Source organism: Jaculus jaculus, chromosome X (genome assembly GCF_020740685.1).
Source record: "Jaculus jaculus isolate mJacJac1 chromosome X, mJacJac1.mat.Y.cur, whole genome shotgun sequence".
Lineage (NCBI taxonomy): Eukaryota > Metazoa > Chordata > Mammalia > Rodentia > Dipodidae > Jaculus > Jaculus jaculus.
Genome location: NC_059125.1, coordinates 59923451 through 59951103, shown reverse-complemented (window position 1 = coordinate 59951103; position 27653 = coordinate 59923451). Strand labels below are relative to the sequence as shown.

General features: G+C 39.1%; 1 protein-coding gene across 4 annotated transcripts in view; it reads left to right on the top strand.

Annotated features, from left to right (window-relative positions):
- The window catches only part of Ophn1 (oligophrenin 1), a 344008-nt gene that overhangs the window by 263035 nt on the left and 53320 nt on the right, over positions 1 to 27653 (top strand). For all 4 annotated transcript variants that reach the window (XM_045140247.1, XR_006634606.1, XR_006634604.1 and 1 more), the window contains exons 16-19: positions 1225 to 1309; positions 12922 to 12980; positions 14120 to 14225; positions 21433 to 21592. In XM_045140247.1, coding sequence (XP_044996182.1) covers positions 1225 to 1309; positions 12922 to 12980; positions 14120 to 14225; positions 21433 to 21592 — 410 coding nt within the window. The remainder of the gene's footprint in view (positions 1 to 1224; positions 1310 to 12921; positions 12981 to 14119; positions 14226 to 21432; positions 21593 to 27653) is intronic.

Sequence of the window (27653 nt, the reverse complement as noted above, 5' to 3'; positions counted from 1 at the left end):
AAGTGCCTGTTAGCATTTTTTCAGACTTACTTTTTTTCCCTTAACTGTATCCAGATCTTAAAGGCATTCTTCCTTCCTATTAAAATGTTTTTGATTTCTAGCATTGACTTTTGAATCTTTTTAGTTTTCATCTCTCTTCTGTATTACCCATCTTCTCTTTTATGTTGTTCACTTTTGTCTATTTTAGCCCTTAACATGTTAATCACAGGTGTTTCAAACTACTTGGCTAATAATTTTACTATCTCTGTCTCTGAGCCTGGTTCTTAACACTTTCTGGGCCTCTTCAAGCTGTACTTTCTGACTTTTCATGGGCCTTGTTTCCAGGTAGACATGATGTAACAGGTAAAGGAATTGAAGTACATGTGCCTTTAGTCTGAGTTTTTATGATTGTTTGGCTAGAGTTTGGCTGCTATTTTTCTTTTCTCTTACCTCCAATTTTGCATAGAGGCTTTGTGAATATTGTTTTGTTCTTTTAGTCATAAGGGATGCTGCTGTTATACAGAATCCCTATTGATATGGTGATAAGGTATGGGTACAGGAGAGAAAGTGTTCCCTATCTCCTGTGATTCTCTGGTTTTTAGTACACTGTAGCTTTGGCTTGTGACCTTCTCAATTTTATTTTTGCTTATCTCCAATAGGAGAGATGGGAAGCAGGCTGGGTCTGGACTGGAATACTTTGGAGGTGAATTTTCTCAGATCTCCACTGTGAGAACCTGATAGGGCCTTCAAAGTAAAACTCAGAAAAAAAAAAAAAGTTGTGTCCTTCATAGGATTGGGCCACTCAAACACCTACATATTGGATCTCAGAATGTATTTCATTTACAAATTTGGTTTTCCTTTGCTGATCCTGGCTTCCAAGCACCTGAGGTTCTGTTCCAATGTTTTGGTTCTCTGTAGTAGCATATTTGTCTCTTCCAGTTTTGGCAGCAGCAGTTTGATCCATAACCTCCACTCTGGTCAATATGTCGAGTTGGTTTTCCTTTTATTCAACTTTTTTCTTTTCATAGAGTGGCTGTAAGAGATCATTTCCAGGCTTCTTATATGCTAGAGCAGAATGCAAGGGAATTTTTAAAACACTAATGATTGCTTTTATGTGAAGTACTGATCCTTTGAAAATTTATTTGTGTAACTTTTAGTTAATACATTTCATGTTTTTCTAAATGTTGGTACAAAGTGAACTGTTTTGGAAGATAAACTTCTTTCTTGCTTAATTTTCTTACATAGATCCCAAGTGCCCAGGAGATGTTGATTTTCATAACAGTGATTGGGACATTAAGACAATCACCAGCTCATTGAAATTCTACCTCAGGTATGCCTTATTTGAATTGGGATTTTGCTTTCCATGATGGATGACATTTGTCTGGGTATACATTTGAGTTAGTGTGGTCCAAGTTTCAAGAAGTTGGATAGGATTGCACAAAAAGCAGAGTAAAGATGATTCTTCAAAGATGGAGGTACATTTGAAGACTTTATTTTGACTCAAGGTCTATTTATATAGCCTAAACTGGCCTAGAAGTAGTGATATTATCCTCCTGCATTAGCCTTCCAAATGGTAGGATTACAGGGATGTGTTTTATAAGATATTTAAAAATTTCATTTTAAAAATATTTTTATTTATTTGCAAGAGATATTATTGAAAAATGTTCTTGAAAATATATTATTTTCTGAAGATTATGCTCTTTCCATAATATATGAAGTTTTTCCAATGTTAACAGGTAGAGCTGATGATGTCATGATGGGTTCACTGGTAAAATCATTAGCTATATAACATACTTTAGTTGATTGCAAACCAGTTTGAAACCTGAGGTTAAATTTAGGGAGAAAGAGTATATGAGTATATCCTATCATCATGCTTTAATTTATATATAAGGTAGAGATTAAAACCACATAAGGAAATACAGCTGTAAGATTGTTGGAGCTAAATAAAGTGCCAGCAATAAGGAAGTACAAAGGTTAACTTACCAGCAAACTTTGGGGATACATAGTGATGTTGAATTTCCTGTTCTGTTTCCTGGCATAGATGTTTATTATGTGATTGATTATATATACATTATACCTCCATTTCATAATATGTATAAATATAATGTATTTTGACATCTTCATGCTCCCATTACCTTCTCTTGCTCTCCTCCTAATTACATTAAGCCCCTTCATCTCCCCAAATTGCCCCATCTACTTTTACATCTTCATCTGTGACCCAGTGAGTTTAATTAGGATAGCTTACATGAGCAGCTTGGGGCCAGGTATTATCAACTTACCAGTGGCTACTCGACTGAAGAAAATATTTCCCTCTCTCCTAGCAAGCCTTAGCTACCAATAGCTCCACAGTGAGGGACTCAGCTTCATTAGCTGTTCCTCTCTAACAACTTTTAGATAGCTACAAATACTCAGTGGGGTGTAAGGTGCCATTAACCCCTTTAACATCCATGAGAAAATGTTGATGGGATCAATCTTATTCAGGTCTAATACAGGCCAGAAGATAGTATTCCATGACACTATTCCTTTTCCACAAGCTCTTATATTCTTTCTGTCCCCTCTTCTACAGTGTTTCTTGAGCTTTGGAGGGGATGATGTAGATGTGCCACTTAGGGATGACCACTCAACAGTCACTTCTTCTCAACACTTTCACCAGTTATGTTTATGCACTAACCACTGCTCACTTGAAAATAAGCTTCTTTAGCCAAAATTAAGAACAACAATATTCAATAGGTATGAACATTATTTAGAAAGCAACTTGGTGAGTATATCCAATCCATTTAGCAAAATAACAACAGTATCTTGTTTTGCTAGACCTTGACCTCCATAGCCAGGGGCTTTTGACCTGATTTATAGTACCATGCATGAATTCCCTCCTGTGAAATAGTCTCAAATCCAATCATGGACCATTTGTTTACCCCCATAACAGTCAAGCTACTGTTGCACTAGTTGGTCTATTTTGCCCGTTGGATTGATTGTGTAGCATGCAGGGTCCACGACTAGACAAGACTTATTTTTTTAAAATATTTGTATCATTATATGTGTGTGTGTGTGTGTGTGTGTGTGTGTGTGTGTGTGTGTAGTATAAAATCATTTTCATTTCCCATTACTTTCTATTATACCACTCCCCTCCTGCTGAACTCTTTTTTCTTCCCCATTTGTCCCACTTCTACTTTGATGTCTTCTTTGTGACCTACTCAGTTAATTAGGGTTGCTTGCATGAATATTAGTGAGATGTCATTGTTTAGCAGAGTATGGAAAGCTTACCAGTGGTTACACCACTAAAGAAAATGTCTACCTCTACCTCAGCAACTCTCACTGCCAAAAACTCCTCATGGAGGGATGGGAGCTTCGTGTGCTCTTCTAACATAGATGATGGAATGCTAAAAATGTTAATAGGCCAAAAAATAAATGTTATGTGTTCATGAGTGAAACAGCCATGCCAAGTCCAGAGGGAGTGTTCTATAGCATGTCTCATCATCTGCTCCATACATTCTTTTGTGATATTCTCTGACCTTGGAGGGGATGATACAGATATCTTATTTAGAGCTGAGAATTCAATAGTCACTTATTCTTAGAACATTCACTACTTGAAATACATAATTTCTTTGCTTTTAAATTTTCTGTTGAGAAATCTGTTGGATTTTGTTCCAGTGGGCTTGCCTCTGCATGTAGCTGGTACATTTTTCTTTTTGCTTTCAATATAGTTTCTTTGCTCTGTATATTTAATGTTTAATTATAACACAAAGATGTTACTTTCTGGTGTTCCCTGGTAGATTTGTATTAGAATTCTCTCAATTTTTGAAGTTTGTTGAAATATTTTTACAATGTCTTTAGGCTGCAAGTCGTCTTCTTTGCCTATAATTCTAAGATTTGATCTTGTCATAGTATCTCAAATGTCTTGAAAGTCCTATTTGTATCTTATTATTTTTTTTTATTTTTTTAAAAAAATGTTTATTTATTTGAAAGTGACAGAGAGAGAAAGAGACGGACAGAGATAGAGAGAGAATGGACATGCCAGAGCCTCCAGCCACTGCAAACGAATTCCAGATGCATGTGCCCCCTTGTGAATCTGGCTAATGTGGGTCCTGGGAGCCTTGAATCATGGTCCTTAGGCTTCACAGGCAAGCACTTAACCACTAAGCCATCTCTCCAGCCCTATTTTATATTTTATCATTGTTGGAATGTCCAAATTCTTCGACCTTGAAGCAAGGTCAGATATTCTGTTTGTTTGTTTGTTTTTTGTTGTTTGTTTTGTTTTGTCTTTTTCCTTAGATTCCTTCTATTGGTTAGACTTTCTGTGGAGGTTTTTTTATTATTTGACTTATTGTAGTTTTCACTCCCAATGTTTTAGTTATTTTATTTTATTTTTGATGCAGGGTTTTCCTCTTGCCAAGCTTGACCTGGAACATATTCCCAAGGTGGCCTTAAACTCACTGAGATCCTCCTACCTTATCCTTCCAAGTGCTGGGATTATATGTGTGAGCCATGACTCCTAGCTCTCAGTTTTCATTCAGTATTTCTCTTTATTGAATTACACTTTCATATCTTATATTGACTTACTCAGTTTGGCTATTTGGGTTCTCTTGGAATTCATTGAGAAGTTTCTTTCTTTATTTATTTGACTATAATGAAAATCATTCTTTTGTAACTTTTGTCTTAGATTTTATCTAATTTACTTTCACTGAAGAGGACATTATTGTGAGATGTATCAGTTTTGGTGGAGTTACATTTCATATTTCTTATATTACTGCATTGGGATTTTTGCATCTTGGGTTATTTTATTGTTCAGATTTTAAAGAATCGTCTTTATTCTTTTAGTTGAAGAATTTGTTATTCACAAGCGAGGGTAGATTATAACAGAATTGAGATGTGTAGTTCAAAATTTTGAGCTCAACTTGTCTTGTGAAGCTTCTATGAAGAGTAGAAAATTAACTGTGGGAGCATCCACAGTTGCCAGATATGCCCACTATGTATATGTTATATGTGCCAGTTAATTACAGTGTTCTCTTTGACTTCATTAACTATTGGAGGATAAATGAACAAGAATGGCATGGAGTATTATTAGTATTTAGTTAATAATATTAAAAGTGGGAGGAAAATGTGGTGGATGAGTCTAGGCACTAGTGCTAAATCAGCTTTACAAAAGGTTGAGGAAGGAAAATATGTGGGAGGGGAAGTTGGGATATAATTAGGGTCCACAAAATTTTTAGAGATTCTTTTTTTATTGTTTTTACTTATTTGAGAGCAATAGAGAGGAAAAGAGGCAGATATATAGAGAGAATGGGCACACCAGGGCCTCCAACAACTGCAACCAAACTCCAGATGCCTATACCCCCTTGTGCATGTGGTTTACATGGGTCCTGGGGAATTGAGCATCGAACTGAGGTCCTTAGGCTTCACAGGCATGTGTTTAACTGCTAAGCCATCTCTCCAGCCCAGATTTTTAGAAATTCTTATAGCCATGAAAGGTTGGAATGGAGAAATAGCTTGAAGCACTTGCCTGTGAAGCCAACAGACCCAAGTTCATCTCTCCAGATCCCATGTAAGTCAGATGCACAAGGTGATGCAAGTATGAAAGGTTGCACATGTGCACAAGATGGTTGCAGTGACTGGAGGCCCTGGAACGTCAATTCTGTGCCCCCTTTCTCTCTCATAAAAAAATACAAAATGCTATTAAATGTTATAGTTGTGAGTTGTAAATACAGCTTGATAAGAATAAGAGAAAGAGAAAAAGAGATTGGAATCAGAGGGCAATTATTTGAGTTTTGTGTGGGAAGAGAAGCAAGAATACTCAATTTTAGACTGGGTAGAAAATCATACAGAAAATTCTTAACACCTAACTAAGCACTATATAAACCATAGCAAATCCATATTTCTTATATATATATATATATATATATATATAGAGAGAGAGAGAGAGAGAGAGAGAGAAATTAAAAATAAGCAATAACAGATAAAATATACTAAAAATAATAAAAATTAATCATGCCATACATACATGCAGTTTAAAAAGGGCAAAGCATATTAAAAGCATATTAAGCTGAGGCTGGAGAGATGGGTAACAGCACTTGCAATGCAAGCATGAAGATATGAGTTCAGTTTCCAGCACCCAACTAAACAAACAAACAAACAAACAAAAACCAGGTATGGGTGCATCATGCCTATATGATGGGGCTGGAGACAGGATGATCACTGGGTCTCCCTGGCCAGCCAATCTCACTGAAAACAGGGACATTTCAATCCCCAGCACCCAACTAAAAAAAAAAAAAATACAGGTATGGCTGCATCATGCTTGTATGTTGGTGTGGAGACAGGATGATCACTAGGTCTACCTGGCCAGCCAATTTCTCTGAAAAAAGGGACATCCATGCTCAGTGGGTGGCCCTGTGTCATGGAAATATGGTAGAAATACAGAAGTGGACACTGGATATCTGCCTCTAGCCTCTGCACACAAGTGCATTTGGTGCACACATCTGTACACACGAATACACACGACCCATACTACACCCACAAACACCAAAAAAGTGCATTAAGTTAAAAAAAATATTGTATCAGTAAGTGTTTTCCTTAATAGGATTTGTTTTGAATTATGTAGTGGTTTGATTCAGGTGTCCCCCATAAACTTAGTTGTTCTGAATGCTAGGTTCCCAGCTGATGGAGATTTGGGAATTAACGCCTCCAGGAGGCAGTGTATTGTTGAGGGCAGGCTTATGGACTTTATAGCCAGTTTCCCCTTTCCAGTGTTTGGCACACTGTCTTGTTCCTGTTGTCTACCTTATGTGGGTCAGGGGGTGATGTCCACCCTCTGCTCATGCCATCGTTTTGCCCTGCCATTGTGGGGCTTCCCCTCAAGCCTGTAAGCCAAAATAAACCTCTTTACCATAAGCTGCTCTTGGTTGGGTGATTTATACCAGCAATGGGAACCTGACTGCAACAGTAAAGTGGTACTGAGGAGTGGGATTGCTGCTAGACACCTGACTGTGTGGCTTTGGCCTTTTGGAGCTGATTTCAAGAGGAATGTGGAAGGACTTGAAACTTTGGTTAAGAGATGCCTTGAAGTACTGTAAGTACAGCTTGATGGATTATTTTGGTCATAGTTGAAAGCCTTGAGTGTAGTAAGAACTATGGACTGTAAGGTTTGGCTTATGAGGGTGAGAAAGAGCTTTGCCTGTACCATATCCCTCTGCTCATACCAGTTCATTTCTACGCAAAGCAACCTTGCACAAATTCTTGGGACTAGTTGGCTTTTGAAGTTAGTTTTCTAGGCCATTTGCACTGAGTTGAGCAGTTGTATCTGTACTTGATGTTCTCATCTCTTGTCTTGGCTCTGCTGTGTGCTGTGTAGCAGAGGGGTGAGTGGAAATCCTTGGCTTAAGCTGTAGTCTCAATTTTGCTGGTGCCAGACAGTGGGGGATGGGAAGTTGTACATGTTGTCTGGTCTGTCCCAGGAATCTCAGAATCTCAACCTCGGCTTCAGCTTTTCCTGTTCCTGTAGGGCGTGTGTGTGTGTGTGTGTGTGTGTGTGTGTGTGTGTGTGTGTGTGAGAGAGAGAGAGAGAGAGAGAGAGAGAGAGAGAGAGAGAGAGAGAGAGAGAGATAAAGCACTGCCCAGTGTCACCAGATTCTGCTCGGGTCACTGATTCACATCAGTGAATCTTGCTTCTTCATGGAGGTCTCACTTGGCTTAATAAGTTTGTTTACAGATCTTGTCTCTTGTAGGAAAGAGATTATTGTCTATTAGTGTCTTGACTGCTTTCTTTGCTGAAACTTCTTATCCACTATCTTATGGAAGTCCTCTCTGTACCATTCTTTATTTCCTACAATATGCAAAATAATATATATGCTAAAGTACTTTCTTTTCAATAATTGTGACCTTTTGACATTAAGATAGATGCTAAGCTCCAGAATATTTCATTAATCCAATATAGTTGAGTCCAGATAATGCTGTAAAATGACATTATATCGTACCTTCATCTTTATGTAATACTAGCTTTACATAAATGCAAATGCTTTCTGTAAAACATTTTTTCTGTTTCTGCCAAAGAAAAGACCTGCTATTGGAGAGTTGTTTGGGTGTCTAGGTCATATTGTAGTTGCTTATGTTGATTGCTTCATTTAAAAAAATGTTTTATTTATTTATGAGAGAAAGAGAGAGAGGGAGAGAGAGGGAGGGAGGGAGGGAATATGGGTGTTCAGGACCTCTATCCATTGAAAAAAGATTATCAGATGCACATACCACTTTATGCATCTGGCTTTACATGCGTACTGGGGAGTCAAACTCAGGCTTTCAGGCTTCAGCTGCTGACTCATCTCTCTAGCCCTTATTTTTATCCTAATAACTGTGTGCCACAGATGGTATAATACTCACTTTACAGATGAGGAGACAGGGTTGTCTGTTTTCCCTCATGAGATAACATCCACAGTCATAGCTAGTATTTTGAAGTTTCGAACTTATAAGGCCACTAGTATTGGGATACCTTCTTTTGATACCTTTTATTTCCAGGGATAATGACAATCATAGGTTTGGGGAATAGAAAGGGATTGGTAGAAATAAGCATATTTTAGAGATCTAAGAAATAAAGTTAATGAGTCAGGCCTGGTGATGCATGCCAGTAATTCTAGTTGCTTGGGAGGCTAAGGCAGGAGAATTATAAGTTCAAGACCTGCCTGGCCTTGGACAGCCTGGGTAAATCAGTGATACCTTGTCTCAAAATGAAAAAAAAAAAAAGTAGAAGGCTTGCCTAGCGTGTGTGAGGCTCTAGGTTCAATTCCCAATCCTAAATAAACAAATAATGTTAAGGCATTGGATATGAGGACTAGAGGTAGATTGGTAAAAGGGTGACTTCCATGCTTCTGTCTCAACAATCAAATGATATTCATTTGTTTACTGATTGGTGAAACACAAATAGACAACTAGATTGAGGGAGAAAACAAGTTGGGTTTTAGACATGTACCAATTGAGTGTCTTTGAAGGAATCCTGGCACTGTGTTAAGCAGGCAATTGGATACATATGGTTGAAATTCAGCTGTGAGTTCTGGGTTGGTGCTAAAACTTAAGGATCCTTGACCCTATAGATAATAATTACAGCCAGGAACTTATACATAGTAGTCTAATGAGATACTATATCTCCTCCCAGCCAGGCTTCCATAGCAAATAATATGCATGTCCTGCTTCTGCTTCTTAACCTCATAACTCTCCCGTTTACTCTGCAACCCATTGTAAGCTGACTCACCCCCACCACTTTACTGACACTGCTCTAGCCAAGGTAACCAGTGATTCCCTCAATGTTGCATACAAAGGACAGTTGTCAGTCTTTACCTTGCTTGACTTCTCTTTGGCATTTGAAGCTGGTAACAAGTCATCCTTAAAATTTTCTTATCTTTTGGATTTTATAGTATCACTCACTTTTGGTTTTTCTCTTAACTTCTTTGGCCATTTGTGGCAATCTCCTTTCTGGACATTCTACCCTGGCCATGTACCACAGGCAGTTCTTTGTATTACACTGGAAACATGGAATGCACTGTATCTAATGGGGCCCTGGAAGTGAAAACAAGTATAGTGAACTATTTTCATGTTAACTGTGTTACACATTGAAGCTGTCTTTGCCTGGCAGTACCTTTATTTTTATATAAACACCAGCTGTGTTTACTGCCACTGGATTCAGAGCTTTACATTCTTCAAGAGGGGAAATATTTTTTTTTTATATGAGCTTAATTTTCACATTTTGGTCACTGATTCAGTTCTGTTTCACTTTTTTACATTGTGTTGGACAAATAAGAATTGTCAGAAGGCCTTGTGTAGCTGCTTGCCTGCCTGTAGGCCAGCTCTTCTGGAGCAAGGGCATCTGTTTTCATGATTTTAAGCACCCTCAAGGCATCGTGAATTTTTTCATCAGCTTCTCAGAACAAGAAGTGCCCTAGTTATTTTATTTTATTATTATTTTTTAAGGTAGGGTATCATTCTGGCCCAGGTTGACCTGGAATTTACTATGTAGTCTGAAGGTGACTTCAAACTCACAGCAATCCTTCTTACTCTGCCTCCCAAGGGCTAGCATTAAAGGTATGCACCACCCTGCATGGCTATTTTTTTTTTAAGGTTATACTCTTATCTCCTCTCCCCCAACCCCAATCAACTGGGGCTCCTCCTCATTGGGGTTATTTTTTTTTTTTTTTTTGGTTTTTTGAGGGTAGGGTCTCACTCTGGCTCAGGCTGACCTGGAATTCACTATGTAGTCTCAGGGTGGCCTTGAACTCTCGGTGATCCTCCTACCTCTGCCTCCCGAGTGCTGGGATTAAAGGCGTGCGCCACCACGCCCGGCCTCATTAGGGTTATTGATATTCACTATGGTGTCATTAGTACCTCAGTCAGTCTCTGTGGGGAGGGGGATGATGCCACATGCTAATCCCACCCACCCTGATGCTCTTACACCTCTTTCCTTCCCTTCTTCTGCAATGTTCCCTGCACCTTGGCAGGAGGGTTAGAAATTTGATTTAGTGTTAAATTCTCTTTCATCTCTGGATCTCTACTTTGATAAGATTTGGGTAACCATAGTGTCTGTGGCCATCTCCCTGGAACTGGTTTTCAGGCTAGCAGTGAGAACAGTACTCTTTCTCTGTAATGAGTCCTGAGCACCAGCAGATGTAGTAGAGGTGATCCATTTCACCATAGGCAGTTGGCTATCTTTCCTTGTGGTGATGTATCCTGGATCTCCCCACCCAGTTTCCTAATTAAATTTCTCTTGACTAATCTAAATGTCCTACTAGTCTAGCAGCTCCACTTTATTCTTCATTCCTGTTCAATTTATTCACTCAACCACATTCTTCTTTCTTCACCATCACACCTTATCAGTGAAGAGATTGGGCTTTCACTCTTTTCAAAGCATTCTCCTTACTCTTCCCTCCAGTATGAACTTTTATGTAAGTTAAATCAAGCAATAACCAGTTACAGTAGGTATTAGTTAAACAAGGAATGAAAAATGGCAGAACAAAGAAAGATTTTTCTTCGAGCCTTGCCTTTTCTTTCGACATCTGTCTTTACTATTTGTTTTCCGGTCTTCATTATCCATCACCTGGTTTCCCAAAATGGTGGCAGTAAGTGTAACATAGTGATTAATAGCATGAAGTGTGGAGCCAAACTGCCTAGCTCTGTTATCAGCTGTGTACTCCTGGGTATGTGCATTCACTGCTTTAGGCTACAGTTTCCTCATCTATAGAATGGAAAGAACCACAGAGGTATTATGAGGTTAATGTGAGTTAAAAGTCAGCTTGGCATGGTGGCACATGCCTTTCATCTTAGTACTTCGAAGGTGGAGGTAGGAGAACCACGAGATCAAGGTCATTCTAAGCTATATAGCAAGGTCCAGGCCAGCCTGGACTACATGCCACCCGACCTCAATGAAAGAAGAAAGGAAGGAAGGAAGGAAGGAAGGAAGGAAGGAAGGAAGGGAGGAAGGAGTGGTGAGGCAGGTTAATTAGAACAGTGCAAAGTTTTCTATTATTATTAGTTCTTAACTTCTGATGAGCCACTCACTAAGCACTTTTATTTTATGCATTTATGCACTGCATTCAAATTTTGTAGTTGGTACTTTCTTTGACTAGGTTGTTTGCTCCTTGGAGGTTTGGATTGTTATATTCATGTATGGTCCCCAATTTCTGGCACAATGCTAGGTACAAACAGGTACCAGTCAGTAGATATTTTGGACTGAAGGGAGAAATCCATTTGAGTCTCAATTCCTTCTTCTATGTGCTGCACCATATCATAGCATCAACTGTCAGATGAAATGAGAGAACAGACATGAAAGTGGAAGTGCTTCAGATCTATTAAGTCACACTTAGAGTGGGACTGCTTTGGAACAATATAGGACTATTTTGCATTTCCTTTGACTTTGGGTATCTAACTGGAAACATTGCTTGAAATCTCAGTATATCTCAGTCTGTATTTTTTAAAGTTTTTTTTTTAATTTTACTTACTTTTTTGCAAACAGAGATCGAGAGAAGAGAGACAGACAGACAGAATGGGCACACCAGGACCTGTAGCCACTGCAAACGAACTCCAGACACATACCCCTTATATACCTGGCTTATGTGGGTCCTAGGGAATCAAACCTGGGTCCTTTGGCTTCTCAGGCAGACACCTTAACCACTAAGCCATCCCTCTAGCCCTCAGTCTATATATTTTTTTATCCCTTTTTTATTTTTTGTTTATTTTAATTTATTTGAGAGCAACAGGCAGAGAGAGAGAGAGAGAGAGAGAGAGAGAGAGAGAGAGAGAGAGAGAGAGAGATAGATAGAATGGGCATGCCAGGGCCTTCAGAGAGAGAGAGAGAGAGAGAGAGAGAATGGGCATGCCAGGGCCTTCAGCCACTGCAAACAAATTCCAAATGCCCATTCCCCCTTGTTCATCTGCTTATGTGGGTCCTGGGCAATTGAGCCTCAAACCAGGGTCCTTAGGCTTCACAAGCAAGTGCTTAACTGCTAAGCCATCTCTCCAGCCATAACCTGTTTTATTATTAGTTATGTACACAGTGTATACATTCATATGGGTACCACCCTTACCCTCCTCCCTGTCCTCTTCCCTCCACAGGGACCCTCTTCGTTGGGGAATGTGGGTCGTACATTGTGGGGTTAGCCATCAGTCATGGAAAAGAGGCAATGTCTCTGTGCATAATGTCCCAACATTTGGCTCTAAAAATCTTTCCGCCCCCTCTTCCGCAATTTGCTGAGTTCACTCTCCATTGAAGAATTTGCTTCTCTTTTTCCATCTTGTACATTTTTGTACTTCTTCTGTTAAGTTACTAGAAACTTGGTTTCCCTGACAAAGCTTTTGGTTGAAAGAGAAATGTATGTAACCATACTAAGCTGCAGGGCCTCCCTGCCTATTGTACTGAAAATCCAAGGTCAGGTTACTCCTTTCCAAAGAACTTACAGTATTTATTCATTTCAGGAATCTTTCTGAACCTGTTATGACCTATAAGCTTCACAAAGAGCTAGTCTCTGCTGCCAGTAAGTATTGATATTACTAGTTAAATTGTGTTGTCCTGATTTCTTACTAATATTTATGGCAATATGCATAGAAAATGCTTGAGGTCAAAATCCCCAAAACATATACACAGAATTTGCCTACTCCCAAATGCTAGACTCTAAAAGTGAATGATTGTTTTGGAAATCAATGTTAGTTGAATGGGTTAGAGAAAACAAGCTAATTTGAGGGATGTTACAGGTGGGAAGATTTTGATTTATTCATGCACTTCTCCTACTATCAGAACAAGAGCACTGGTTCATATTACCTAGGGTGGCAATATGATTACCATTCTACTGTTGTTTCAGCTTTTTTCCATGCTTTGCCTTTTCAAATACTTTTAAATTTTGTTGTGAATCATTGCTTGTTATCCATTAGCATTAGCATCACATTTTCTAGATGAGAAAATTGAGGGACTGGAATGAGGGGCACATGGAAAATGAGACAAAAAGAATCGTCCCAAATCTGGCAGTTGCAGAAACATAGAGAGAAGTTTGACTGAGTCTAGTGCTGTAGGACTGGCTCTACCAGCTGGACTCTCTCACCCTGCATTGCCCCATGTGGTATGCATGATAAGGGTAAAGGGAACAATATCACTTTGTGGGTCTTTGTTGAGACAAGAGTAGTTTAGTGCATGCATCTGGGCCGTCTTGGTGATTGTCATAGGAACACAGAGGCAGCAGCATACCTCACAGTACCTCACAGAAAATGGGTAGGAGTAGCCTTCCAACTGGAAGATTAATGTGTAGTTTTAGGAATCACCTACTATGACTACAATTCTGCCTGTCTCTATGACTGCTTTAATATGTTGTTTTCTCCTTCCCTCCCCTCTCCCTTTTCATAGACTTCCTTCCCCCCTCTTCCATATTCTTCATCCCTTTAGACTTAGTTTTGTTTTTCTTTTTATTCATCTCTTTGCCTTTTGTTTTGTTTTTCCCTCTTGAGTTATTTTGCTCTTTTGTTGTCATTGTTTTCTTCTCTCTTCAACTTTTTGACTCTGTGTTTCTGGTTGTGTTCTGTTACATGTGTTTTTGTATGTGTTCTTACATGTGTATATGGGCATGTGAAAATTTGCTCAACCATTTGGCCAAAAGCCAGACCATCTCTCTGTTCTCTCTGACAGAATCTGACAACCTGGATTACCGCCTGGGAGCTATTCACTCCCTCATATATAAGCTACCAGAAAAAAACTGGGAGATGCTAGAGCTTCTGATAAGACACTTGGTCAAGTAAGTAACTTCTGGGTCCTTGGGAAGAATTCCTATTTGAGGACTGGCTTCTCAAGTCATTGAATCCCAGACCCAACTGGGTGAGGTGAGTGTTCTCTGAGAAAGAACATTTTGCTCGACCCTTATATGTATCCTCCTTCAGTCATCAGGCACATGGACTGTTTTAACTGGAGGATAGCACTAATGTGGTGTGGACTGGACATGGACTTTGCTGTGAGATAAACCCAGCTTTCAATCCCAGCTCTATTACTTGTTTAGCTGTCTAATCTTTGATTTGGTTCCTATTTGAAAAACTCAGCTTTAAAAACAAACAAAAACGCCTTTTTCTTCTTTGGCATATGAAACTTGATAAAATTTGAATATGGAATAGATATCAAAAATATTTAAAAAAAATTTTATAGATGAAAATATTGTAGTTTTACTAGTCAGAGTTCTCTAGTAGAACAGAGCTGATAGAATGAATATATATTACAAAGGAGATTTATTAGATTGCTTATGTGACGTGGGCTAGGGAGTCCCAAATAACTGAGGATCCTGTAGCTGCCCAGTCCATGAGACTAGATGCCCCATCAGTCACAACCTGACACTAAAGCCCTGGAGGCATCTTGGAGAGCCATTGTTCTTCTGTCTATATTGGAACATGAAAAAACAAGCTTCCAATGTCAGTGAAGTATAGACATGACAAGACAAGGTAGATGCACTGAACATCAAGAAGCCAAGGAAGCCCAGCAGAAAGAGTGACTTTTGCCTGGAACCTCTTGAGATATGTATGTGCATATACATACATACATACATACATATATATATATTCACTCCCTCATATATAAGCTATATACATATATATATATATATATATATGTATGTATGTATGTATGTATGTATGTATGTATGTATGCATGCATGCATGCTATGCTGAAGGTCTTGCCCACTCTGGGGGAAGGTCTTCTCATCTTTAGATAATCTATGTTGAAAATGTCCTTATAGACCTGCCAAGAGACATGTTTCTTACTTGATTTTTTATTCCATCAAGTTGGAAATAGAGATTAAACATCACAGTAGTATAGTAAGGAAAATTTGCATGTTTTTTGACTATGAATGATGGGTTTTTAGGGTTAAGCAATCTATTTCAGAGACTTCAGAAATACATATAGCAAATGTGTAAAACTGTTAATTACTGAACTAATATCCAGGTGTAGGTAGTCTAAATATCCATAGTATTTATGCTAGTCAATTTTTTATCATTGTGACAAAATAACTGAGCAAAACAACTTAAAGAAAGAATGATAGATTTTGAGTCATGGTTTCAGAGGTATAGTTCATCATAACAGAGTGGGCAGATTGTACTTGGTAAATCAGCATAGCTTACATGGTGGACAGTAAGAGGTGAGGGATAGAACTCTTGGTTTAGTGGGTTTTCTTAATTTTCCCCTTACTTTATGTGTGCACCAAGCTGATGGGATGTTGTTACCCATGTTCAAAGTTGGTCCCACCCCTTAGTTAACATTCTTCAGAAACACCCTCAGAAACTCTTCCAGAGTTGTGTTAAGTTGTTAATCATCATAGTGCCTTCAATTTTTACAAAATTAAAACTATATCTTCCCTTCCCCCACCTTTCTTTTCCCTCTCCCCCACCCCTTCACTGAACCTTCACTTTTTCTTACTACTCCCCCTTCTATATTGATGCCCTTTTTAGCCTTATTCCATCATCCACAATAGTCTGTTGTGGGTCCAGTATTATGCAGGTCTTATGCAGATAGCAACAGCCACTATGAGATTGTAAATACAAGCACTTTATGTCTGAGAGACAGTACTTCAAAGCACGGTTCCCCATCCTTTGGCTGTTATGTTCTTTCCACCACCTCTTCTGCTGTAGTCCCTGAGCCATTGGAGGATATAATATAGATGTCTCATTAAGTGCTGCACAATCAACTGTCACTTCTTTTCAGCACTGTGATAAGTTTTGAGTGTCGTCAGCAGTCACTGCTATCTGAAAAATGAGATTTCTCTAACATAAAGTGAGAGCAGCATTAGTAAATATGCATAAACATAAATATTTAGAGGGTAATTTGGTGGACATAATATATCCATTTAGTCAAACAATAGTAGTAACTTTCCCCCTAGGGCTTCTGACTTTCCTAGCCATAGGCTTTTGACTAGGTTTTCAGTTATCAGATATGAATTCTCTCCCATGGAGCAGATCTCAAATCAAATCAAATTAGAGAGCAGTTGTTTACCCCCATACCAGACATGCCACCATTGCAGTGGGGACATATGCCTTGGTGGCCAGTTTTGTACCTTGTAGATCCACTGCTAGTTAAGATCATTGATGACTTACCAGCCCTATGACCACTATTCAGCAAGGAGGAGGCTTCCAGCTCACTTCTTCTAGTTCAATTTTTTAGTTTCCTGCAACTGAAGCATACAATATCTTTAGCAATAGAGTTTTACCATCTAGTTATAGTGGGCAGCCTAGAGCCTTGGCAATAGCCTGAATTGTTTTGACTCTCAGGGGCCTAACTGACTAACACCTTACTGGGAGGTATCCCAACTTATCATAGTACCACTCTTCCAACTTGTAAAATATGTTTGAAAGCCAGGTGTGGTGTTGCACATCTTTAATTCCAGCATTCGGGAGGCAGAGGTAGGAGGCTCGCCATGAGTTGAGGCTACCCTGAGACTACATAGTGAATTCCAGGTCAGCCTAGGATAAAGTGAGACTCTACCTCAAAACAAACAAACAAACAAACAAAATATGTTTGAAGATGTTTATAATCAAAAGTTGTAGGGAAATGATGTAAGAAATTTAAAATTAGAATTAATTCTGTTTAGAAAATTTACACAGCAGAAAAGGAAATTCATGTGCTTTCAAAATACCTGTAATTATCCTGCTTGCCAAATGTTGTTTTCAAAGTCTATATGGTGATTATGTGTATGCCTTTGTAATGTGTTATTGCTGCCAGCCTATTTTCTAGGCTAATCACAGTTGGAAGTAAACTGGCCTCAGCCAATTTGTGATCATCAGTTATCCAATTCTTTTTGATATCTGTAACTTCCATTACTCAGAAATAGGAGAATTGTAATGTCACCTCCTCAGAATTCTCACTACTTGTAGAGTACTACCATGGAAGCAAACTTCAGGCATAATTATACCATTCATGCATGTATTTATCAGAAAACAGACACAAAAGAGGTGTACAACCTGTTCTATAAATTCAATGAAGTCCATTTCTCTGGGCTTTCAGATACTCTGACATCTTTAATGAAAATTTCACCTTAGGCAGATGAGAAAATACAGTTACATAACTGGAGGCAAGCAATAAAATCTAGTGTGTAAATGGGAGACTCCTTCACAGTCTTGAGCTTGGGATGCTATTCTGATGGTTCAGAACTCTTTGGTTTACTGGAGTCTTCATATTTTTGTAACAACACTTCTTCAAGTTCAGAAGTAATACTGTGTATTGTAGAAATTAGAAAATGTAGAAGCAAAAAAGGCAAGTTTCTTATGCAAGCCTTTTGTAACTAATGCTGACAGTATAATATATATTGTTGCAATTATTTTCTGTGCCTGTATGTGTTTATGTATATACACACATATTTGGCTCTTTTATTTTCTGCATGTCCCTTTATTGCACACATTTCCTATAAAGTATAGGGTACTCCTAAAGGAGTGCTGGAATTAAAGGCATGTACTGCCATGCTTGGCATCAGTATATTTTGAACAGCATTCATTGCCTCTTTATATAGGATCTTTCTTTGTTGCCCAGGGTTTCCTTAAACTGTTGGACTCAAATGATCCTCTCACTTCAGTCTCCCAAGTACCTAGGACTACAGGCATAGACCACTGTGATCAAGTGACATCCCTTTTAGCTACTGCATGGCAATCAGAAGTGTGGATGTATCATGGTGTCAACCATTTCCCTCGTAAAGAATACTTAGACGGTTTGCATTACTACTGTTAATAGCAGTAAATCTTGCACATGTGTGTACATTTACTTCAAATAAGACCATTTCTTCAGGGGTCATTCTTCATTTTATTATATTGTGATCTGCAAATGTGACCTATATAATGATTCCATTTCTGGGAAATTTGTTAACAATTTCTTTATGGCTTAGCACACGACAAATTTTGTGATTGTGCTATATTTGGTTGAAAATAATATATATTATGTAGTGGATAAAAGGCATACTATTTACTAGATGAAATTTGTTACCTGTATTAGTCAAGAGGTTTCTTTTATCTTCTTGTTCTTTGTTACTTTTTAAAAATGGGTATTAAAAATATCACACATGTAAACATATATAAGTCTGGGGATGTAGTTCAGTGATAGACAACTTGCCTAGCATGCATTCTCAATACCACAAAATGTAATGTTAAAGGAGAGATAACATGTGAAAAGAAATCCCCCAAGTTTCACTTAAAGACCAAGAAGGAAGAATGTCCTAAACAGGATACCAGCAACCTCCCTCAGAACAACAGAAGATAGCTACAACATAGACTTGAAGACCATCCAGTATGTGTTTGAATACCTGCCTTGCCATGAATTGACAAATTGTGACATTTGTAAGTGCCTTTCCCTGGGTAAACCTAGCCTCAACTAGAATACTCTGCTTTTAACAGTTGTGGTGATGATTCAGTGATCTGCTGGGGCCTTGAACAAACCTTGGTTTCCTTCAAAGATCACAAAAGGAAATCCTTATTCTTGCTTGGTCACAAGTGGTTTAGCCATTCCATTTCACTTGGTGGCAGCATAGAGATACTTTTCAAGTTTAATAACTGAGCAAATTCTGTCACTAAAGAATAAAGGTTAATTGCAGAGGTATTTAAATTGTTGAAAGGGACTCATCAGCAGCCAGCAATATCAAAGGCCCTGAATGCTTGCAACTCATTACCATCTGAATGGCACCAGCCTTTGTCTAGGGCTTAACAGACTTTATTAAGATTGGTCTAAGGATTCTGTTCCCCTCAATTACCCACTTACTGTCAAGAACTTGCCTGTCGATGGGTGAGTCTTTCAGGGTCTTTGGTCTGGGTGGATATGGAACATTAGTGTTTTGAGGAGGCAGTTGGCTTGCCCTTTATTCCATCCTTCCCACTCCATCAGCCAAACTGGCCAAAGGGCTGCATGCCTGTCACTTGGCTGCCTCTGGTACTGTTTAAAAGAGCATTAGGGGAGTTCAGTTCCTTTAAAAATAATTAATTAGTACCTGCTGTGTGCCAGGAACACACTTGGAAGTTGTTTACCACCTAGTAGAAGAAGCAGATAATTAAGCAGAAAATTGCAAGTCGTTCTTCTTAACCAGTGCTGTCAGCTAAGATTAGGACAGTGGGCTGTGGTCCCCTGGAAGGAGGTATTGACTATGTAAATCTCTACGAATTAACTAGGCATTCTTTAGATATGGGGGATGGAATATTCCATGAAAAAGTATTGGCATGAGGAAAGATAGGAAGGTATATCTGAAATAACTCTGATATAGTGAGAAAACCCTAATAAAAGCAGTTTAATATAACACATCTAAGGTTAGCAGTGCTTAAAATGCAGGCTGTTGAGATAAGGTCAACAGATATTCCAGGTTAATATTACCATGCTAAAGCAATTTAGCTCCATTTATTCATTTCTTTTATTTATTTTTTTTTCTGTGTTTGTAGTAATTGTGGTGTGTCGTGTATGACTGTGTGTGATGTATGTGTACATTATGTATATATGTATGTACGCACAGGCCAATGTATGTGCCCTTGCAAATGCAGAGGCCAGAGGAGAATGATGGTTATCACCCCTCCATTGCTCATCCATGTATCTCCTTGGTATAGTCTTCTCTCTGAACCCAGAGCTGACATTTTCATGAGCTTCAGTGATTCTCTTGTCTCTGTTCCCAACAGTACTAGGGTTACAAACCTGCATAATCATGTTCAACTGTTTATGTGGGTGCCGGGGAATTGAACTTAGGTTATCTCTGGCCTTCATGCTTGCAGCAAGTGGTTTTACTCTAAGGTACCTTCCCTGCCCCTAGCTCTATTTATTCCATGACTCTAAAGTAGATGCAGTTTACACAAGTGAGAAAACTGAAACTCAAAGTTTAGAATTAACTTTTCCTAGGTTCAAATCCAGGTTCACTTTATAGTCTAGACTACCTCAGGATTAGAACTAGGGAACAAAGATACAGAAAACTTTGCTAGTTCCTTTTAAAGGGCTTTGACCCTCTCCTAAGAGTGACAGACCACCACTACTGGGAACTTAAACAAAGGAGAATGACTAGGGATCTGAAAATCTGGTGTTACAGGACTACTCTATAGCAGCTAACCGTGACTTTAGGAAGATTTCTTTCTTTTTTTAATTTTTTTTAAAATATTTTTTGTCATTTTTATTTCTTTATTTGAGAGTGACAGAGAGAGAGGGAGAGAAAGAAACAGAGAGGGAATGGGCGCGCCAGGGCTTCCAGCCACTGCAAATGAACTCCAGACGCATACGGCCCCTTGTGCATCTGGCTAACATGGGTCCTGGGGAATCGAGCCTCAAACCAGAGTCCTTAGGCTTCACAGGCAAGCGCTTAACTGCTAAGCCATCTCTCCAGCCCAGGAAGATTTCTTTCTTATGTTTTTCTTTTGTAAAATGAAGATGGTGATAAAGGGGTGATCAACCATAGAATCCTTTGAAGTTCTTTCAGGTTTTTGTTTCTTTCACTGAGGGAGGGAAGGTGCCAGATTCCTTACTGTAATGACTAGTAGGCACTCTCTCCCTGTGCTTTGATACTCTTAAAAAAAAATTGTGCTGCTAGGAAAGCACTGTACCACTGAGCTATACACCCAGCTTGCCCTGTTGTTCTTTTTTTCTCAACTTTTATTAACGTTTTCCATGATTATAAAAAATATGCTCTGTTGTTCTTTAGACGCGGTATTCCCCTGGCCTTGCGTGCATGTGGACTCCCTCCTGCCTCTTCACATCTTTTACTCCCAACACATCAGTCTCCTCACTTCTTCATTCCTGCTAGCTAATTTTATTGTCTCACTTTGGTTCCTAATGGTGTACTTTTTTGTATTGTCTGCTATTGGTTTTCATTGTAGTCTTTTCTTTCCATATATTCCTTAGGTCTCTCTTTCTACTTTTTAGCATTCCTAATGTCCTTTAGCACCTAACATAGTCTTGGTTATTGGGGAAGAGAGAATTGGGGCAAATCGTTTTTAAGCATCTTTTTTTTTTTTTTCTGGCAGTGTATGTGAGCACAGCAAAGAGAATCTTATGACCCCTTCCAACATGGGGGTGATATTTGGGCCCACCCTGATGAGAGCTCAAGAAGACACTGTGGCTGCTATGATGAACATCAAATTCCAGAATATTGTGGTAGAAATCCTGATTGAACATTTTGGCAAGGTATTCACTTCTTATTCTTACCATTTCCCCTGCAAACATGTGCCACTGTTCCCACCTATCTGTCTTAAGATGAACCTGCCTGCCTGCGTTCCTCCCTCCCTTCCTTCCTCCTCCTCTCTTTCTTTATTTTTTTCCCTCCTTTCCCCACTCTCCTGTTATTGCTTTGTGTTTTTATACAGGGTCATGCTGTGTAGCCTTTGCTGGGTCGGTACTTGTTATATAGCCCAGGCTGGCCTCAAATTTGTGACTCTCTGGACTCAACCTTGCAATGGCTAGGATTATATACATGTGCCCCCCCACACACAGCCCTGTGCATTCCTCTTAGGCTCATTGACAGTGAAGGGAAAGGAAATCCCATTGTGACACAATATATTTTTTTTTGTCTGCAGTACTGTAAATTGAAAGTAAGGCCTTGTACATATACACTACCCTGAAGTATATCTCTGGCCCACTTTTTTACTTTTTGAGACAAGGACTTGCTTAGTTTCCCATGGTGGCCTTGAACTCACACTATATCCCAGGTACACCTTAAACTTATGATGCTCCTGCCTCAGCTTCCCAAGAACTTGGTATTATAGGCCTATACCACCATGCTAAGCCACAGTGACATTCAACTATAAGTCAGACACTTGGCATTTCATAATTCAACTATCATTTGTGCATGTACTATTTCATTATCAGTATACTTAGTGCATGCTGCCTATTTTTAAGAGGCTTAAAATATAATGGGATTGACTTTTAAACAAAAGGAAATGATAGGTATGAAAGTGGTGTATGTAGCTGGACATGGAGGCTCACTCCTTTAACCCCAGAACTTGGGAGGCAGAGGTAGGATGATCATTGTGAGTTCAAGGCCACCCTGAAACCATAGTGAATTATAAGTCAGACTAGGCTAGAGCAAGACCCTGCCTCAAAAAACAAAAGAAAAAAAATGATATAGAGTAGTGTATGTACAATCAAACTACAGGACAGAAGATATATATCTTCACACTCATCACTAGGTCTGTGACTGACACCCCTGTATCAAAAGACAAATTAACAAATAAAACCATAAAACTATATATAATAAATTTTATATGACTTGGGAATGTTTCAAAATGAAAAACCTATGGAACAGGTAAACTTGTGTATTTTTTATACTAAGTTTGATGAAGTGGGTAGTCCTAGCAAAATTTTACAGGACAAAAGGGTTTGAGCTAATAGTAATAAACTGGGCAGGGGACTTGGCAAGGCCTGTTTGTTCAGATTCTTCGTGGTGTTTCTGTACCTTTGAGGATAAGGATGTTTGTTTCCTCCTAGTATCTCTGGAATTAAAATCTCATGACCTACTTTACAATCCTTTTATGGCCTGCATCAGGGAAGAAGGGCAGGAAGAGGTCTGGGAAGCCTGCTTACTTTTGCTGTTTCCTCAAATGCTAAGGTCTCATGTTTTTGAATAGTAGGTTCTGAGACCTTTCAAAACCAAAAATAAATCAATATGTTTATTTTAAGCTGCATCTCATTCCAAAACAATTCAGGATGGCATATTTAATATCTTATGGTATGGGGGTAGTATACATTACAATTTGGTCAAATGGTGAAGGTAAAACAAGGAAAGACATAGAAAAAGAACTCAAGAATGGGATTAGGACATGAACTCAGCAGATCTTGCACACTTACCACAGGTGGTCTTACATTTTTCTCTTTCAGCTACAGTGCCCTACTTGTGAAGCATTATTCAGTAAGAAATTTCTTGGGATAGATCAGGAGAGAAGGCGAGAGGACAAACAAGAACACAGTTTGATAATCTGAATACAAAAATCACTGTAGTCTGAGTGAAGCAGTGAGAAGAGTGAAAGGGAGATGAAAGCAGCAGCAGCAGGATTGATGACAATAAGCACACGATGTGGGAGAAGGAGGTTTCTGAACCCTGAATTTCTGATTTGCCTAATTGGATGCATCCATCCTCTATAATGTAAGAAATGTAGAACGAGAAAGTTGGGGCAATGAAGAACAATCTCAGTTTAGGGAAGGTTGAATTTGACATTTCAGAAGGACAATTCAGCATAGCTGGTTGTATGAATTTAAAGCAGCAGAGGAGTCAGTGGATATCTTTCTTAAATGACCATATAGTAAACATTTTAGGCATTGGATGCTACATCTCTCTGTTACAACTGGTCAACTCTCTTTATAGTAGGGAAACAGAAACGGGTGTGGACATGTTCTAGTAAAACTACTTAAAAACAGGCACTACGCTTGTGGCCTATAATTAACTCAACCCTGGTCTAAAGCCTGGATGTCATTTATGTATAAGTTGATTTATTCATGCAACTCACACACACATATCAAGCAACAAAGGGAGGGAGGGAGAGAGGGAGAGAGAGGGAGAGGGAGAGCGAGAGCGAGAGCGAGAGCGAGAGCGAGAGAGAGAGAGCACATATGCACACAAACCTGCCATGTGCCAGGTACTGTTGTGAGGCCTTATACTCTATTGGGATGATTTTGTTCTACTAAATAGAGAAGAGAAATATAGAAGGAGGACTTTCAGCATGGGTATGATATGATTTGACTTATTTTCCATAGGAGTACTCTGGCTGCTATGTGGAAAATGGTTGCAAGGAAGAGAGGGAGAAGTGAGGAGGCTCATTAAGAGGCCATTTTAATAGTGCAGTTAAGAAATGATTATACTTGGATGAGGGTGGTACCAATGAAGATGATAGGAAGTGATCAACTTCTAAATATATTTTCAAATGTAGAGCCAATAGAATTTGCTGAGGAATAACTTGTGAGTTATGGAGTGGAAAAAGAAAAGTCCTGGGTAGATCTAATGTATTTGCTTTTTGAATATGAGCAACTGGAAGGATTAAGTTATCATTTACTTGAGATAGGTAGGGCTAGGAGAGGAGAAGATTTGAAAGGAAAGAGCAGGATTCAGTTTTGGGTACATTAAGTTAGCTACACCTGTTATACATCAGAGGTCAAAGAAGAGAGCAGAATTAGGTAAGCAGGACTGGCTTTTAGTAGCCTAGAGATAGTACTTAAACTGTGTGAGTAAATATTCTTGACTAGGGGATACTTTTAGTAAAATAACACTATGCCAAGTGTTGAAAACTAGAGTGTTGTGTCAATGTTTGAAGGACCAATGGAAGAAACCATAGAACAGATTGAGAAATAATGGTCACTGACTTGAGAACAAGTAGGTATCAAAATCATGGATTCTGAAGAAAATAGAGTTTCAAGTTGCTAGAGAGATGGTCAGTGGATAAAGTGCCTTCCATTCAAGCATGAGGACCTGACTTTAGATCCCCATGATTCAAGTAAAAAGCTGGAAGCTGTGGTGGGCTTTTGTAATTCTAGCATGCCTATTGCATGATGGGAGGCTGAAACTGGGAGATTTCCCAGAAGCTCATGGACCAGCCAGACTGACAATGGAGCAGTGAACAACATGAGACCCTACCTTCAATGAGATGGAAGGTGAGGATTGATACTCAAAAGTTGAGTGCCATGGCACATATGCAACCACAGTCACACACATGGACATAAATACAAGCACATCATATACACACACACATGCATGTGTGCATGAGTACGTGTACACACACACACACACACACACAGAATTTTAAAAAGAGCCGTCTACTTTTACTTTCCCAAAATATCTCATGTAGGAGAGGAAATAAAGACTTTTTTTTTTGGTTTTGTTTTCCAAGGTAGGGTCTCACTCTAGCCCAGGCTGACCTGGAATTCACTATGTAATTTCAGGGTAGCCTTGCACTCACAGTGATCCACCTACCTCTGCCTCCCAAATGCTGGGATTAAAGGTGTGCGCCACCACGCCCGGCTGGAAACAAAGACATTTTATTAGAGGGTGCTGAGACAACTGGTCACTCATTTGGACAAAGATAAAACTAGATCCATAACACATATCATATCTAACAATAAATGCCATATGGACCAAGATCTAAATGCAACATAAACTCAGGAGTTCCAGAGTTCACAGCTGATTGAATACCTTGCCCATCTAAGAGTTGTGATGCCATATATAGTTTAAAAACTAGTGCGCTAGATGGAAGAGTCAGTCAACTCCAACACCTGGAACATCCAACCAAGCTGAGTTCATGGAAGATCCCTGAGCCCATAGCTGTGGACAGTGCTCATCCACGGAATACTCGTGGCTCAGATGACCATGTCCATGAAGCACACGAGACCCTGGGGTAGAGCAACCAGGAGAAGCCAGTGTTCCTGCATTGAGTTCCCCATAGGATATCCAACAGATATGCCTGGAGGAGTCAGATCTCTAGCTCTCTATTCCCTATGATTTAGACACATTTGTGGAACTATACAGCTTACGTAGGAAGGATGATCCTGAAGGCTTCAAAAAGTATCTCTTTTCAGGGTGGCTTGATTGAGGTAAAGTGGCTGCCACAATCTTTGGACACAGCCACAGCTCCTGAGAGAGGTCTGGGCTCTAATGCCTAGCCAGTGGTCACACATTTCCAGACCCCACCTATATGTTGACTCCAGCCTATACAGATTAGCACTGAGGGCACATTATCTTTTTGGGCAAGAAAAAAAAAAAATCACTCACCTTAAGAAATGTAAATGCAAATGCAAAATTAGAAACCATAAATTACTAGTGAATACTGTAAAAAAGACTTTCTAATTATCACTTAGGTATATACACAATAAATAAAATTTGGCAATTTGTGTTACATGAAAGTAAAAATATTTGTATGGCAGTAATACAAGTAAACATATAAAAGTTGGCAAAAACATTCTGAGTAAAATTAATAAAGTTGAAAGTATCACCATTCCTGATTTCAAGTTATATTACAGAGCTATAGTAACTAAAATAGAATGGTTCTGGCTTAAAAGCAGACTCATAGATCAATGAAACATCAGAAGATCCAGGTATAAACCCACACAGCTATAGCCACCTAACTTTTAATAAAGATGTCAAAAATACACATAGAAGCAAAGATGCCCTCTTTAACAAAAGGTGTTGGGAGAATTGGACATCCATATGTAGAAATGTGACACCAGCTCCTTAGCTTTCACCCTGCCCAAATATCAACTCTAAATGATTCAGCAACCTTCATGTGAGGCCAGAAACTCTGATACTGTTAGAAGGCTATGGGTGGGTGGGGGGAGGTAGGGATATTCTGCACTTTTTTTAAGGAGCCTGGGTGGGAACAGCAAAACAACCCAAAAGACTTTTAAATGATAACCTCTATATTCCAGTCAAACATTACAGAAAAATAGTCATAACCCTACTCCAATCCCTGTTAGCAAATGCTAAGTGGAGAGAAGTTTCAAGTTTGGCCACCTGAAGCAGGACATCTAAGTTTTCCACTGAAGTTATGTCAGAGAAGGCCAACTGGGAGCTGAGCTTTTGCTGCGGTCTGGTAGTAATGATACAGCCTCCAATAGTTATGCTGATGCTAGTAGAGCCCAGATGATGTGCCTGGACTCTTATGTCCACTTAGCACTAAAGTAGCACCTGACAAGGCCTGAGCTTTTATGACCAATTAGTATTAACAAGATCTCTACACAATAGTGACAATGGACATCATATGGCATTAGTTCAGAGACATCCTTGCCCTTCAAGTCAGGGTTACATGAGCATGGAGGGACCTAGTGAGAAGCATAAACTCTCATTCCTGCCTAGCAGTAACCCGTTCCTTTTCCCTTCTGTCTGGATGTCAGTGGAGGGTAGCTTGGGAACCTAGACTTTACCCCATACTGTCAGAAGTGAGGTAGTGCTCTTCTTCCCTGTAGTGCCAATGATTAAGCAAGCCTGCTGTCACAGGACATTGAAATAAGTTCAGGCTCTCATAATAACGACACTATGCAGGCTTCAGTTAAAAACTATTGGCCATAACAAGAACCAGGCCAATCTCAAAACAGATAAGCACAGACTATCAACAGACAGCACCACAATGGCCCAGATATTAATTATCTCACAAAAAGTTTAAAGCAACTACTATAAAATTGATTCACTGGAAAATTAGGAATTCAATTAGTAAAATTTAAAAAATGATGCCAGCAAGGCAATAGAAACATAATGAGCCAATTGAGCCAG